Below are 17729 nucleotides of genomic sequence, written 5' to 3' on the forward strand. Positions count from 1 at the left end.
GAAGTCAAGTGGGCCTTAGGAAGCATTAGTAACAACAAAGCTAGCGGAGATGACAGTATTCCAGCTGAGCTATTTAAAATCCTAAAAGATAATGCTGTTAAAGTGCTGCACTCAATATGCCAACACATTTGGAACACTCAACAATGGCCGCAAGACTGGAAAAGGTCAGTTTACATTCCAATTCCAAAGAAGGGCAACACCAAAGAGTGTTCAAACTACCGCACAATTGCACTCATTTCACATGCCAGCAAGGTGATACTCAAAATCCTACAAGCTAGGCTTCAGCAGTATGCGAACCGAGAACTACCGGAAGTACAAGCTGGGTTTCGAAGAGGCAGAGGAACTAGAGATCAAATCGCCAACATTCGCTGCATCATGGAGAAAGCAAGAGAATTCCAGAAAAATGTCTATTTCTGCTTCATTGACTACGCTAAAGCCTTTGATTGTGTGGATCACAACAAACTGTGGCAAATTCTGAAAGAGATGGGAGTACCAGACCACCTTACCTGTCTCCTGGGAAACCTGTACGAGGGTCGAGAAGCAACAGTAAGAACCAGACATGGAACAACCGAGTGGTTCAAAATTGGGAAAGGAGTACGACAAGGCTGCATATTATTACCCTGCTTATTTAACTTATATGCAGAGTACATCATGAGAAATGCCGGGTTGGATGAATCAGAGGTCGGAATTAAGATTGTTGGGAGAATTATCAACAACCTCCGATATGCAGACGATACCACCCTAATGGCAGAAAGCGAAGAGGATCTCCAGAGCCTCTTGTTGAGGGTGAAAGAGGAGAGTGCAAAAGCTGGTTTGAAACTCAACATTAAAAAAACAAAGATCATGGCATCTGGCCCCATCACTTCCTGGCATATAGAAGGGGAAGAAATGGAAGCAGTGACAGATTTTACTTCCTTGGGCTCCAAGATCACCGCAGATGGTGACTGTAGCCATGAAATTAAAGGACGCTTGCTCCTTGGGAGGAAAGCTATGGCCAACCTAGACAGCATAGTAAGAAGCAGAGACATCACCTTGCCGACAAAGGTCCGTCTAATCAAAGCTATGGTTTTCCCAGTAGTAATGTATGGCTGTGAGAGCTGGACTATAAGGAAGGCTGAGCGCCGAAGAATTGATGCTTTCGAACTGTGGTGCTGCAGAAGACCCTTACGAGTCCCCTGGACTGCAAGGAGGTCAAATCAGTCCATCCTAAAGGAAATCAACCCTGAGTGCTCATTGGAAGGACAGATACTGAAGCTGAAGCTCAAATATTTTGGCCACCTAATGCGAAGAGAAAACTCTCTGGAAAAGACCCTGATGCTGGGAAAGACTGAAGGCAAAAGGAGAAGGGGACGGCAGTGGATGAGATGGCTAGATAGCATCACCGATGAAATGAATATGAACTTGAGCACACTCCGGGACAGAGCTCAGGACAGGAAGGCCTGGCGTGCTATGGTCCATGGGGTCACGAAGAGTCGGACACGACTGAATGACTGAACAACAACAACCTGTTGTGCAAAATCTCCCAGTATTAATTCCTGAACAGTTTGTTGAACAGCACGACTTCCAGAATTTTGTATGCTCACATAGCTCTGGAGCAAACTCATTGTTCTACCCACCCAAACGGGGAATAACTTTATGTCCATTTTATGGAATAACTACACTACAAGCATAAACCAGTTTAGTTGTTGTTGCTCTCCTTGATAAAGTCTAGCCATTTTAGTTCTGTGAATTATCTTAAGTTTGGCCTTATGTGTTGCATGATCTGTGTGTGGTTTTCATGCCTTTTCATATAAAGAGGTGCTTTCCATATAAGAAATGCTTTAAATTGGAAATAGGTCCTCAGTCAGAACTGAACTTGAAAATTCCCCAAACATTTATTACATAACTCTCTGATACCAATGGAGATGATCTATTTTCCATTTAGGAAAAAAGAAGGGTTGTTTTTCAGTAACACAAATTAGGTTTATTTCATTCATTCTTGCAACACAAAACAGTATTATTTAGCATTCTGTTGTCTATCGACCATGGTGGTGATAAACACAACTGTGTCAAAATTGTCTACATTGTGGAAAATGGTGAATATCCAAATGTGCAAAACTCTACTTTTCTTCAATGATTGGGCAGAAAGACATTATTGTTTCTTCTTTACAAAATACTAGACTTCAGTTTGAGATTTTGCATGTAATGCTACAACTGTTGGAGGAGAACAGTCCACATTTACCAGCTACTTCTCCTTATCAACTGACACATTTAGTATTGCATTAAATACTAAAAATGAAGTCAAAAAAGCATTGCTTTTTGCATAGGGGAGAAGAAAGCTTTAAGATTAGAAATCATTGGTCCAGTTCATCCACAACTAACAATAAGCTGGAATTCTGAGAACTTTGACTGAAGTGAATGAGGCAGCATACTGGTACATGCTGTCCAATCACTCCTGCTGCAGGCAGGAGCAGCTTTACAAACAACTAAACAGTAGTCTGTTACGTACTGTGATGTGCGAACCCAGAACTCTGGCTTGTCTTTCCTCTGGCAAGCTACAGCCCTAAGCCAAGAACAAACCATGGGTCAGGATTCTGGCTTGTCAGGGGAGAGACAGGGCAGAATTCTGGGTTTGCATGTTACAATAAGCAACCCACGGATGGAAAGTCCATCGTTTGTTTAGCCACTCCCACCTGAGGTTCAAACAGTCGGGTAACATGCATGAGCATGCTGCTCATCAACAATGCATATTGTTACATGTGAGTTCACCCATTATCTTAACCTTTAAAAGAAAATGGGAAAATATTGTCAGCTTTGACTATCAACTCCACTATCTGGAAAAGAATTTACATCAAGTGTTTTCACTAAGAATTAGTAGGAGACACTGGTGGCTGCCACTTTTTTCTAAATAAAGATAATAGATTCATATTCTAACTGCAAAAATGCAATGTTAGTTCAATTTCTTAACTGGTAGTTCAATTTCTTAATCTGTAGACCAGAAATCAGTGGCTGGACCTTTTACATTGGGAGCAGGATACCTTTTTTCTGTCCAGAGCCACATTCTCTCAAGGGTAATCTGTTGAGGGCTGTACTCTGGTGGTGGGTGGGGCCAGAGGCAAAAGTGGGCAGGCACACCCTGTTTCTCTCGCTCTTGCTCTCTCACTCTCTCTCTCTGTCTCTCTTCCTTCCCATTCAGTGGGCTGACGGGGGAAGGATATGTTGCTTTGAGCTGATTGCTTGTCTGAGCTGATTGCTTGCTTGCAGATAATGTTTGAATTAGGGTGAGAAGTGCATGGAATTAGGCCAAGGGCCACCTATGGCCCTACAACCACAGACTGCCCATCCCTGTTTTACGTGGTGGTAAAATCAAATACATTCTTGACTTTAATAAAAAGCAAGTATTTAAGAATCTTATTTAAACTATTCTTAGTTGAACTATTAAATCATAAAACATGGTGATTTATTCCTCTAATTGCAAAGAATACAACCATGAGGAAATTGCTTTAACACAAGATATATTCTAGGAACATAGGAAGCTGCCTTATGCTGAGTGAGACCATTGGTCCATCTAGGCCAGTATTATTGACACTGACTGGCGGCAGCTCTCCAGGGTTTCAAGCAAGATTCTTCCCTAGCCCTTCATGGAGAAGCCAGAGATTGAACCTGGGATCTTCTAAATGCAAGGCATGTGCTCTACCACTGAGCTACGGCCCTCCCCTATTCCTCCCATTCTGAGAATGGTCTTTGTTCAGTTGTATTTTTATTTTGGGATTGTCCGAAGAGGATATCACATTTTAAGCCCCCAACATACTTCACCTCTTTTTAACAAGTAACACCATCCATTTTTCAAAACTGTCATACTTCCCCTTCATGCTTAACATACTGAACGGTCCCTTTATCTGGAGTAGCATGGAGTTTAGTACCTCTGCTTATACTTTGAAAAACTAGACCATGCATTCGACTGCTGGGACGAGAGAGGGGTGAAATCTCATTGTCCCTTCTTTTCCTCAGATTATATTGACTCACTTAAACTCTGATACTATGCAGCACAAAGACAGCTTTTATCAAAAGAACATTTATTTTCTCTAGCTGACAGAGATTATTGTTAATGAAGTTCTCAACGGAGCTGATGGCACCAACATCAAGTGTGGCGTAATAGGAGAAATTGGCTGCTCTTGGCCTCTGACAGAGAGCGAAAACAAAGTACTTCAGGCAACGGCGCATGCCCAGTCCCAGCTCGGCTGCCCTGTCATAATACATCCCGGCAGAAATAGTGACTCACCTTTCCAGATCATTCGAATTTTGCAGGAAGCTGGGGCTGATATCTCAAAAACTGTCATGTCTCACCTTGACAGGTAAATGGGCTTTTTGGTGTTGGGGTTTTTTTAGATGTTCCTGCATCCAGATAGTGGAATTCTAATAAACCTACAGCAGATCGTGGCAATCCAACTTTAATCAGTATGTCATTACACTGAGCATTGTCTTTGTTTTAGCAACTGCAATGCTAAAACTCTGGCAGTTCTAGGAATACTATAATGCTTACATACTGTCAGATTGAATCTCCAGTGAAGTCAGTGATAGATCCTCAAATCACTCAAACCAGCATACTTGTACAAGATCATTTAGTCCTGCTGAAGTCCACAAAGCTTAATACAAATATGCCAGCCTAAACACTTTGTGAATCACAGCGCTCATTAGAGAACACAAGTGTCTGCTTAAGTTGCTGCTTGGGCACCTAAATAAGTTACCATGTTTTTCAAGTCTACTTTGCATTTATCAAGTCCCATTTATGTCAGGGAGCTGTTCAATGCCATAATGAAATAGAACGTTTCACTGAGATACAACTCCTATAACAGTGTTGGAACTCTATGAAGCTGTACAAATCCCTTCTAAACATCTGTGTTACTCCTCTATTTTTATTAGGCTGGATCCGGATTTACGCTGGATCAAATGCACTGGTGGGATTGGACTCCCCCTGCCCTTTCCTTCCCATGGCAATTGCTCCAACCCCCTGAAAATGCTCTGCAAAGTAACAGGAGACCCTGCTGAATGGAGTGATCTGTGGTGTGGAGGGAGGGTTTTCCCCCAAAATTGGTCAGAGAGACTTTCCACGAGTAGAGCCCTTCCTCTTGGATCCAACCCAATGGACTTTTATGGTCTTACACTCCTTCTGTTGTTTTTTCTGAGCTTCTGCACATGCCCATAACATTTCATGTATTGTTTACACATGCATATGCACATGTGAGCACACACTATGACACTCCTCTGCTCTGGCTCTGTACTCTTTCTCTGTGCAACTTCATCTCCAGTTAGATAATTGTGATCCCATTTTCCCATTTGGTGTTCCAGTAAGGCCACATCACATCCTTTGGAGCTCATGAGTCTTGATTCATTACCAATAAGACCTTGTTTTCATACCTACCCATCCTTGCTAATGTCTTCTATTCCCGTGAGAGGGGCCGCTCCCTTGGTTGAGAAATATATAGTATATTGAGGGTATATAGTTACATACCACTGCTTCTACTGGGCACAAATATTTTGCTTGGCCTCTTTTCCTACTTGCTTGTCTCAATATCAGATTTCTTAAAATTTTAAAATGAATGTACTTTTCTGTGGCACAGATAACAGTATGTTCATTGAGATGCTGGATGAGTAGGCAAATTTGCACTGGGATGCTGAAATGCAGTCCTCCAGTCATCAGTAAAAACTAACTAACAGCTCAGTCCTGCACATGTTCATTCGGAAGCATGTTCTGCTGACTTCAGTGGAGCATGCTCTCAAGTAAATAAGCACAGGGCTGTGCCATAAGTCAGTTTATGTTTGCTGGCTGAAGTGGTAGGTGGATCACAGCCCATGTTTCTACATAGAATTACAGGGAAAGAGCACACATGGTTTGTATGTAGGAAGTCCCAGGTTCCACACCTGACATCCCTGGCAGCCAAAACCCTGTCTGAATTCCTGGAGACCTGCTGCCTGTATGACTTGGTATAAAGCAGCTTCCTGTGTTCGTAACTGGTAGCTGGTCCAGCCCCCATGCAAAGGTAGACCCATACACCTACCACTCTTAACTTCCTTTCTCTCTGCCATGTGGATCAGCTCACACAGCCGAGGCCACTTTTACCACAGGTACATTGCAGAAGTATATCTGCAGGGCACATAGCTTTAAATGAGAAAGTGAGACAAGCTGCTTGTTACAGGAAAATGCTGTATCTTGTTCTTCCTCCACTTTCTTCAAACTCTAGCAAAAATATACAACAAAAACCCCATACGTTAAAAACACCCACAAGCTACATTCCATTAGATGGATCCTCTCCTCCTACAACAGCAAGGTGTTGTTCTTACTGAAAGCAAAAGCCATACTACACCCATAGAGAGCAGAGTAATGAATGCCCCATCCCTTCAGTTGAGAAATAAGAGCTATTTGGCCAAGCCAAACGTATATGACCTTGTGTGGCTGATGATTAGCTGGCAAATGACCAAGTATTGATTAGCAATGTTGATTGCTGAAGGCTGGAAGCTATTTGTGGTCATATGATTTATAACTGAATTTTGGGGATAGAGTGCAATTTATGTAGAACTGATTTTTATTGAAGAATCTCCATCCATATAACTATGAATTCTCTACTTCGATAGAGTTGGACTATATCTGTGGTGCATGTGTGAGAGGGAGCGGGGGGGGGAAGCAGAGACAGATGCGCGTGCACACACACACCAGTTCCCCTTCCCAAAAGTTAAGAATTCTCTCTGATATCCATCCATGAGTGCAGATGCTTATGTAGCCAAAATGGCACTATCCACACACAAGAGGGAGGTATTGGTGTGGAAAAACACTAATGGAAGAAAGCCTCTAAAACAGCCCAATGAGGACTGAGTGTGCTCAATGGCTACAGAATATTGACTGACTGTTGGGATTGGGGGCGGGGGGAATGGAAAACCAGATGGGAGGTAGAATGGAATGGAGTAAACCGGAGGAGGACATGGCTGGCTGGAACAATATAAACAGGAGCACTCCACACTGCAGCACTTTGTTGCTGGTCTCATACATATATAATTTAAATCTGTCTTACAGCAAAGTCCACATATATTACTAGCTTGTCTTTCCATTCATGTCTACTCATTTGTGAGACACTGGAACCCTAAATCAAAAACAGAAAAAATCCCCAACTGTCTTCCAAATGCAACCCTGCCTGATTGCTTAGAGGTTATTCTAGATTGCCTCATGTAAACAGGCTGCTGGTTATTAACAACCCTGATTATGACCTCTGGCAAACTCATATGACTTGTGATTTAAATAATAAAAAATGATAATACAAAACATGGCGGCGAAACTTAAGTATAACATAATGCTTTTGGCTGCTACAGTGCCTAGAGCTGTGTCAAAGCTGTAAATATGAGCCACACCTCTTGCACAGCATTTTGAAAACCTATTTGTTAGCATCTCTGGTCCTGTATAAACTGAGAAGATTATTTTTTTTAAATAAGGATTTTATTAATTACAGTTGGTAATAATGAGACTCCTGCTGGTGACAGTTGTGTTTGAACAAGGGTTTACTCTCACTCATCCCATCTGTTCCTCCTACTTAATCCTGCTGTTAAGTCATAATATTGAATGTGTGACATCAGTCATTTCCATAGTAACAGACTATGATGTAATTGAGCTCACCCTAATGACTTTGTGGCATTAAGCAGAAGGAGCACTGAAATAGTGAGAATTCTTATTTCAAATAATTCTACTGAATTTTCTTTCATATTTTTTTAAGGTCGGGAGAGAAGACTGTTTGAGAATGCAAAAAGTTTCACAACACCCCAACCCCTGCTTACCTTGTTTGCATACTGGTTGATGCCTGTTTGCTTATGGTACTTTCCCTGATCTGTAGTTTCCATACCACCTTTAAAAAGAAGTAGTGGGGTCTTATTTCATGCAGCATGATGACATCCCATTATCATGAAGCCACTCAGCATGATGACACTGAGAAGCCAAATCAGGTTAAGGGCAATGCTTCTTGTCCTCCCTCTGGGTGATTGTTTAGAAGGGCCACAAAACAGTCACTAAAACAGAGAGGGGGGCCACTTCATGGAGGACATTTAAAAATATTTTTAATGCATCCTTCCCCTTTCAGCTGAGCCCTATTTCAAATACAGATATCTACATTAATGTCAAATGCATAGGCTAGACAAAGTAAAATTGTTTTTGTTAAAACTACTCCAAGACTTACCAGAAATTAAAGTTTCTACTGAAAGTTAATTTGAAAATAATCAGAAGCTTTCATTAACCAGGTCAGAAGACAAAACATGTAAGCAACATATAAATAAATGTATGTTCCATTACTCAAAGGAATTTTTCTGTAGGTGAAGAAACTTTCTGACTTCTTGGCCTAGATGCATCAGGACTCTTAATATTATTTCACCCCCAAAACAAGGAACATGCAAACGAACAATATCTGGCCTGGACGGTAGCCTTAATACTGAGCTTTTGCATTAGTAAAAGGAACTGAGGTGTTCACAATCAGTCCATACGCCATTCATTAATTGGTCAACAACTTTATGTTCACAAGTAATTAAATAAAACCATGGTTTAAAAACGCAGTCACTTTTAACTCCCCCCCCCCCGCACGCACACACACATATATTAATTGTATGTATTTTATTCTGATTAAATATAAATTGCTTTGTTTCTTATGTTTGGGGGTATCTTCTGTTTATATAAAATTATATAAACAGAATTATAAAATTCTGTTTATATAAAATAAATATGTATGCCTTTTTGCTACCATAGGTTACGATTAACCACAATTAGAAAACTCTGTGTGGGGTTTTAGTTCCTATGTATGTTCTTTCTATAGGGCTTTCTTATGCCTGACTGTTGCTGGTAGTGCATGTTATCTGGAGCTTCACTTGCCCATCTACTTTAGAAATGCCACTTTCAGGGTTCCCCTCTCTCTTCAGGCTCTGGTCTCCCTCACTTTGTATCCTCTCCTTCCCCCAAACCAAAAGTACTGTTTCAAACCTGGAGAAATAAAACCTAACTCAGGAAAATGAAACCAACCAGGGAAATGAAACTCCTCCTCTCAGGGATACCCCCTCCCAACAAGAACAAAAAACTCCAGGCCTCTAAGCTTGACCTTTTTACCTTGCCTCTGTAGGCCTCAAATCTCAAACCTTCACAGTCACCACATATTTTTTTAATTGCCATTAAGAGGACCAAGCAATCAAACTAGCCTCAGTCGTTAGCCTGGAAACATCTTCATAAGTTATATTTCTGGCTGTATTCTTATTGGTGGATGAAAAGCCATTAAAGTGGTTTTTACTTTGCTATTTTTAACTTTTAAAAAATACATCAGATCAGCTGTGGAACCATTACATATACTCTGTTGTGTCTCTTGTCCATTTTTATTTTTTTAAGATATTCTAGCCCTCCAATAATTTACAATATAGAACTATAAAATGTTGTACTCTTACACAGCACACTATTTTGGTGGCCATGAGGAGGATAACAGTAAGACTATCACTTTAAAGTTTTTGGAATCTCGAGGTTGGGTAATAATTAACAGGTAATGGTTGTAGCTTACCTTGAAAATTATCAGTTATGTATATGAATCCCAGCAAAAGGTAATTTGTTCTCTTTAGCACTTCCATGACCTGGTAGTGTCAGGAGTGAAATTATTCTGAATAGACACAGAATAAGGATATGAGAGAGAAATTCAGGGAAGGTTTTTAGTACTATTTGGAGTGTTTATAAGTTCTGCGCTCATTGATTTTACCCCATAGTATTGCCGAAGAGTTGAAAAGATATAAAAATGTGATGACCAGTTAGTCCATTAATAAACCAGATGTGCAGAGAATAGCAATGTTTGTAAACATGGCCTGGTGAGAACAGCTACAGGTCTTTAATTTAAGCTGACTTCTGAGGAATATGAAGCAGTTATGAAGCAGTATTTGATCAATTTGAAGACTTGTCAAATGAGATAAATGCTTTGGTCAACTGTGAGATAAGATTGCATTAAGCAAGTTTACAATGTATACTTTGATTTCTGCAGGACTATATTTGATGAGAAGAAGCTGTTGGAGTTTGCTCGACTTGGATGCTACTTAGAATATGACCTTTTTGGAACAGAATTCATTTTCTACCAAATGAATCCTGATATTGACATGCCAAGTGACAATGAAAGAATTTTAAGGTACAAATTGCAATCCAGTAACATTTCTAGACACTGAAAATTCTGTTGTAGGTTTTAAAAGTCCCACAAACTGAACCTGTCTGTCGCTTACATCATCATGGCAAGTGTTCTAGCTTCCTGTGGATGGTACTTTGGTTTAGTCACAAAGGTCCAAAGCAGACATAGCACTCCCAGCCTCTAAGGGATGCTCAAGGATTTTGTTCAGTCCACACTTGGAAGCAGACTGACCTGATTAGCACCTCCCAAATGAAGATGTGGATCTGAACGCAGTTAGTCTTCTGATTCTGCATTTCTCCAAATTTTGTGATGCAGGTTTTCCACTTCAAAAATGCATCAAAATGTGCATTAAAATGTGTACTTTACCATAAAATGCACATTAATTTTTGTGTGATTTTTTTTTTTTTAACACCCACCCAAATTAATGCAGAAACAGGATGGAATGAACTGATGACAGATCAAAACTAGTCTGATCTGTCTATCCCTACCCACATTAGAAGACATAAGTTGTGCTACCATAACATCTAGTTTGGCATGTGGTTAATGCTTTCAGGGAAAGGGCAGGATAAATTCACATGGGGAAGGGATCCCTGCTTCCTATCTTAATCATGGTTAATCATAGGCCAAACTAGATGTTGTGGTAGCACAATTTATGTCTTCTGTTGTGGGTAATCCCACTGTGCTGTGTTTGGGCAGTTAAAGTGCAGCTCTGGAAGGAAAGGATGTTGAATCTTTTGAGACTGGAGGTTCCAACCCCTAACAGGAGAAAAACAGTTACAAAGAAAGCATGTGCAGGGAAAGGGTTCAGCGTTCAACCCTTCTACTCACTCATGCTACTCTTTAGATGGTTCATCCACACTTTGTTTTATAGGAAATTGGCACAATCCACATTGTAATGCAGAGATTGTAACTCCGTAACATTTTAGTTTGGCTTCCTGGATAAGGGTTGATGCTAACCAGGTTCCCTCTTGACCGTACTTTATAAACCAGCTTCAAAGCCTGTTTATGAAAGGAACTCTAGTAAACAGTAATCACAGTTAAGGCCAGCGCAAACATAATTCTTAACTCTACTTACGGCTGTTGGGGGAAGAGCAGGGAGAATTAGTGCAGGAGGCAAGGCATTGTGCTGTCCTGCAGTCCTCTCCTGATCTAATCAGAGTTAGAGAGTGGAAGTACTGCATTTGTGCCTCCCCCCTACCCTACCAACACCTACCAATTTTGTGTAATTCATAAAATTATAATACGTAAAGTGAAACGAAAACTGATTGGACAAGTATATATTTCTACATTTTAACAAAAGAAATACTAACACTGAAGTTATTGACACACAATGCCTATTTTCTGATTGTCTATACAAACTCACTTCTTAGCTCTTGCATGGATACAGTACCTTGATCATATGATTGTCTCTCCCAGGTAATAATTTCTTGATTAAGTCCTGCTGCTGTTCTCAGAAAAGAAGTTAACATAAGTACAAGTAAAGGCTTAAATCAGGGTTGAGCAACTTGCGGTCCTCCCAATGTTTTGGCTTACAACTCCCATCATAGCCAATGCTGAGGATCATGGGAGTTGTAGGCCAAACATCGGGAGGGCCACAAGTTGCTCTCCCTCTCTTGATGTAAACTGTGTTTCAGCTTCTCCCTGTCTACCTGCCCTACAATGACTTAAATTAACACAACATGAAATCGTTCCTGGAACTTCTCCTGCTTGGCTAATCTGGAATCAATTTTGTGACAAACGAAAGTACTCCTTGAACATATATGATTGGAAGTTATGCAGGTAGAAAGACTTCTATCAATAATGGGAATAGTTTTGTTCAATTCACAACGCGATACTCCTTTTTCCTAGCCACCACAATTCCTTCAAAATTTTTTCTCAGAGTGGCATTGAGCAAAAGTGACAGTAGGTTTTTATAGGGCTACAAGATTGCCTTTCTCCCAGAATAGTGCGTGCATTTATGCTGGAAGTGCCATTAAACTGCTTTTTTTGTACTCAATTTGTTGTTGCTGAACATACTAGGATAACTGGCAGACTACTTGTTAATTCGTAGCCAGCTCATGTTTGACTTATATTCATCATATTCATACAAATCAAACTGACCTCTGTGTCTGCGTTTGTATAAACATTGGAAGGGGAAAGAATTTTCAGATTTAACTTGTGTTCAGCTTCCCTAATGCTGAATAAAAGATTTGTGAATATCTAAATTTGCACGTGGATCTTTAAATATGGCCTTTGAGACAACATAATTTAAACTGAGGTTTTTTTATCTATTAATTTTACAGAATTTTATTGAAAATTCAAGGGTGTAGTTATGTTAGGGTGTGTTTTGACAAATTATATGGAGAGAAGTTTATTTTCCCTCAAGATGATGTTGCAGCTGGCTGACTTATTTTATCCATTGATCCAAGGAAGTTTGAGGTGGGTCAAACTACTACTTTCCTGTAATACTACATTCATATTAATATTTCTAATGTTTATTAGCTCAAATGTAGTTATAGTGATCAGGTGAAGCTCAGCCTCATTCATAGTAGTATGCAGCATGGGTAACTCTCATTGCTTGTGGCCAAATAATTTGGGTTCATACCATCATGAAGATGATCATACTAATGAGCAGCTGACTACAGCTACCCATTGAGTCTGTGACTAAGCAGAGATGTTCAACTGCAGAATTCTATCTACTAGACCATGCTGGTCTTCCAGTATGTATTTATTTAAAATATTTTAATACCATGTTTAAAGGTTTTAAAAAGCCCTTCTCAAGGGGTTTGCAAAATAAAAACTTTAAATGGTATTGAACTAGGCATTTTTTGCTGGTAGGACTTACTAACCAATGATAATAGGGGGTCCGGGTCTCTCTTCTCAAACAGAAGATTGCAGGAAGCGAACATTTTTCTAAGGAATAAGCCTTTGGCTGTCTAGGTATTGCATCTGGCACTATCTTGATCATATCTGTGTTTCGTTAGTGGCTTGTACCACTGCATGGGGTGTCTAAAACATAATGTTCCTGGATACACCCTGAATATGCTGGATTTGTTCATTAAAGTTATGCATAAAGGTATGTTTGCTGATATCCTGTAAAAATTATATTGCCAAACCTCAGGCTTCATTCACAAGTGTTCTAGTACCTTCGAACGGTGGATGATGGCATTCAGTGTTGGACGTATTTCATTTTATGACTTTGCTTTCTTACCCACTACTACCCCACATCCCCATTCAGTTTTTCTACTGCATCCAGCTCATTTGTCTTGTTATTTCCCAGCCAAACTGATTTTTCACTTCCCTCACAGAAGCTGCATTATTTGAAAACATTCTATAATGGACAGTATATCCTTGAACATGTTGAATGCTCATAAATATTCAGTTACATCACAGCAACTCAGCCAATAGCTGATACTCATAAGCAAGGTGGTGTCAGGATTGGTTTTTCTTTTCCCTCCGGTTATTTATAGACATAACCTGTATTTCTTTTAAACATGCCAAAATAGATCATTTCGTTAAAAATACAGTCTAAACCTGTATCCAAGAATTATTTCCACAGTATTACTGGATTAATATGAAGAATGCACTGACAGATATCTATTGTCTGTATTTTGCAGGGTTCGGATGTTGATTGATGAGGGCTATGAAGACAAAGTTTTAATTGCTCATGACATACACACAAAGAATAGATTAAAGAAATATGGGGGTCATGGATATTCTCATATACTTGAAAACATAGTCCCCAAAATGATTGTTAGAGGCATATCTCAAAATAAGATTGATAAGCTATTGGTAGCGAATCCAAAACAGTGGCTAACTTTTAAGTAAGAAAATGTAAGTATTGCTGTGATCAGATTTACTTCAGAGATAATGTAAATTTGCGACTTAACATTTTTAGACTGAATAAAGAATCTTTTTTTTAAAAAATGGCATTGTAAGGAATGGATTGGAAAATATCCATGTGAATAAAACAATTTGAAAGCCTCCAGTAATGCACTGGCCAAACTGAATGCTAGTGTGAGCAGTTAAACCTCACTGAAAATCAGTGGCCACAATCCCACAGAATGAGGTGCATTACATTGATTTCAGCATGCCTACCTCCCCATCAGATATTAGTCAGTAGACTTAACAGTGCAGTTCTGTACATTGTGATCAATGGGACATGCTCCCAGGTAAGTGTGTATAATAATGCAGGCTAAATAAACCAAAGTCTTGCTTTCCTTGATTATGGCTATTTAAAGAAAACACACACATACATTTTATAATCAAAACAATGGAGCTAGATTGTTATGTTTTTTAAGAAATGTTATCATAAATAATTGTGAAGAGATGATACCAAAAGTCAAAATATGTAGTAACAGTTTAATGAGCTAATGTGACAAAGCCCATAATTTACAAATCAGTATGTAAAGATATGATTTAAAAAATTGCCTTGTTATTGTTTTCTGTGGTTCTAATCAGAAAGAAGTGCTAATCTATCTCAAGAAAATGTTTTATCTGTTCAAAAAGGACAACCTAACATCATGTTTATTATACTTCAAAACATGTCCACCATTAGATATTCTAATGGCATATTAGATATCCTAGTGGCATCCTTCCCCAATTTGGTGCCTTTCAGATATTTTTAGATTTCAATTCCAAGGAGCCCCACCTACCATGGACAATTGTCAGGAATGCTGGGAATTGTAGTTCAAAACATCTGGAGGGTATAACTTTTAGGAAGGCTGTCCTATGGCATTGAAATCCTTATATTCATGTTGACTAGAGTTGTGCACTGCTTCGGCCCAAAGCCTGAGGTCCAAGTCAAAGCAGGGTGCTTCAGGCCACCTCTGAGGCGAAGTAGAAGGGGCACCAAGTGGAGCGCTCCGAAGTGCTTCAAAGCAATCTGGAATCCCAGCTACCGCCCAGCCCCCAGCTCCTTGCCTGGGTCCTCTGGATGTGCGTTGGCAGCCATCTTGTTGTTTTGGAGGGGGGGAGCCATTTTAAAAATGGCTTCCCCCCTCCAGAACAACAACACGGCTGCCGGCACGCATCCAGAGGACCTAGGAGTGGGTGGTGGCAGCAGCTCCCCCGGCAGCGCCGGCAACGGCTCCCCCGGTGGCGGCAGCTCCCCCATGGCAGCATCCCCACCCATGGAACAAAGGCCCAGGTAAGGAGCTGTGTCGGCCGAAGCGAGTCGGGGGGGGGGGGGGCAAATCAGCCTGAACCAAATTGGGTCACCTCAGAAGCCCCGAAGTGGCCTCTGAGTCGGATCGGGGGGGCCATGCACAGCCCTACTGTTGACACTGCATGTCTAGTCATAGGCTGCAATTGAGCAAATTGCATGTACAGCAGATTGTGCACATATGCTGTCCCTTTTTCACCTTTTCCAAATAGCAGCACTCTACATTGCATTCCAGACTGCAATTGAAACTTCTGCTTTCCAGAAAAAGGAAAATGGGCCCCTCTGTACAAGTGAATCTATTTCTCTGGAACATGTCTCTTGTCTATCTGACACTTCACAGAAAAACTCCAAAGTTTTCCTGTCAATCAATGTATACCAAGTATCTTTCCATCAAATCCAATTACGAAATCAGTAGATGCAAGTTAGAGAGTCATCAGAAAGCTCAATTCAATGTATGCTTACATAGAACTGAAATAAAAACAATCACTTCATCAACTCATAAATTGGTGCTATAATCAGGTGAATTTAGGCTGAATCATCCAGTTGAATGAAACACAGTAATATTTCGAGATATACTGATGTGTTATGGGAGTCATTTTTTTTTTCACTACATAGATGGAGTCGTGGAACATCCTTTATGAACCTGAATGTCTTCCAAGCAGAGAAAAGATAATGGAATAATGACAGAATTCAACAGATCCTTTTAGAGAGTTGATTTTTTGCATTTTTAATATGTGATTTACAGACATTTAGAAAATAAAGAGACTGGATTATGAAAGACGGGAATGATATTTTGGGTACTTAAAGATAGGGTTAACCTAATTTTCAAACTAAAATTGATCTTTTGTGGAAGATTCTGTTAAACAGAGAAACTAGGTGCCTGGCCTGTTATTATTCTTCCTCTTTATAAAAATAACATTCAAGCTGCAGTCCTGTATACACTTCCTAGCAGCAAATCCCATTGAACTCAATAGGACTTACTTCTGAGTAGATATGTATACGATTGCACTGTAAATAAATTTAAATAAGCAAGCTCTACTTCACTTGTGGATGCTTCCCAACATGTTGATTGTAAACAATTTTTACTTGGCAATAACTCCAGGTTTCAGTGGAAATTACTTTCATGTAAATACATTTATGAGTGGCAGCAACCAGCTTATTGTATCAGGAAACTGCTTCACAGATGAACTTCCACAGTACAATTAAGGGTCGCCTAGAATCTCTGGTATAAATCATATAATGGGTATTTTAAAAAATTATTCCAGAACACATGTATAGAAGCATTAATTGTGTCAAAGAGTTTTTTTTTTTTATGGAAATGTAACTGGAAAGTCTCTTTTGAGCTTCTTGATATAAGAAAAATAGGCTTAAAATAAACATTTTTCCACATTTGGCAATGTCTCCTTTGCATAATTTTCTTATCTTCTAATAATATACATATATTACATAATCCCATTATTTATTCCACAATCTAGCACTCTGAAGACCTCCTTGCATTGGACTAATGGTGAAACAAATCATATTATATTAGTTTAGCACCCTTGCTGTGCAATCCTACACATGTCTACTCAGAGGTAAGTCCTACTGAGGTCAGTGGCACTCATTCCCATGTAAATGAGTATAAGATTGCATTCTAGTATTCTCATAACTTCCCACGTAATGGTTCCAGGCAGTGAAGCTTTTAAATATATAAAATGTTAACATTAATATTAAAAAATAGAAACTAACTAGAAATTTATATACAGGATTAGTTGCTTCAGAGCACTCATTCCAACCTGACTTAAAATGATCCATAAAAACAGGTGTTTAAATTCTCTTGATATGAACATATCTGGGAGTGGGGATGAAACAGCCAGTACTAAATGGTGGGTTGGATCCAGAATTAGGCGCATGCAACTGGGCTGACGGAAGCAGACTTGCATACCACCGCCTCCCCATGGCCACTGCTCCAGCCCCTTGAAAAAGCTACACAGAGGGTTTGAAGACTATTGAATGGTGAAAACTGTGCTGCAGAGGGGATAAGGGATCCCTAAACATTGGACAGAAGCACTTTGCATGAGCGAAGCCCTTCCGTCCATAGAAGGCAGGTCCTGAATCCAACTGGGTGTAATGAATAGTGTTCCAGACTTAGATATTGCAGCATTCAGCTATAGACTCGGATATTCCAAAAGCATATCATTTTTCCATGGTGGTTCCACAGGGGTGAGAGTAGACTAACACTGGCCTAATTCACGGGATCATTACAGAAATAAGGAATGAAAAACCTTCTGCCCATACTGAACGCAATGCAAAACACGCATGATGGCAGATCTGATTATGTTGCTTGTATGACACATTTTTCTGATGCTGCTGCAGAGCAGCTTATTAGCATAATCCATGCTAAACACATGCTGGAACAGCCTGTTCGACAATTAGGGTGTAAAAATTATTTA

At 39.9% G+C, this 17729-nt stretch overlaps 2 protein-coding genes across 4 annotated transcripts in view; one reads left to right on the forward strand and one right to left on the reverse strand.

The window, feature by feature from the left end:
- PTER (phosphotriesterase related) overlaps positions 1-16690 on the forward strand; it is a 44059-nt gene extending 27369 nt beyond the window's left edge. Inside the window, exons 3-7 of one of the 3 annotated variants that reach the window (XR_014792412.1) lie at positions 4069-4334; positions 10017-10157; positions 12437-12572; positions 13751-13967; positions 15913-16690. Coding sequence is in view for 2 of the 3 variants with exons in the window: in XM_084858988.1 (XP_084715114.1) it covers positions 4069-4334; positions 10017-10157; positions 13751-13961 (618 nt within the window). In the remaining variant the exon portion in view is untranslated. The remainder of the gene's footprint in view (positions 1-4068; positions 4335-10016; positions 10158-12436; positions 12573-13750; positions 13968-15912) is intronic. The other 2 variants (XM_084858988.1, XM_084858989.1) reach the window with 2 other exon arrangements.
- The window catches only part of C1QL3 (complement C1q like 3), a 52055-nt gene that overhangs the window by 24106 nt on the left and 10220 nt on the right, over positions 1-17729 (reverse strand). Inside the window, exon 3 of the transcript XR_014792413.1 lies at positions 7801-7868. The gene's annotated coding sequence lies outside the window, so the exon portion shown is untranslated. The remainder of the gene's footprint in view (positions 1-7800; positions 7869-17729) is intronic.

Source organism: Heloderma suspectum, chromosome 5, assembly GCF_057233095.1.
Source record: "Heloderma suspectum isolate Gila_16-S chromosome 5, 16-S_ref, whole genome shotgun sequence".
Taxonomy (NCBI): domain Eukaryota; kingdom Metazoa; phylum Chordata; class Lepidosauria; order Squamata; family Helodermatidae; genus Heloderma; species Heloderma suspectum.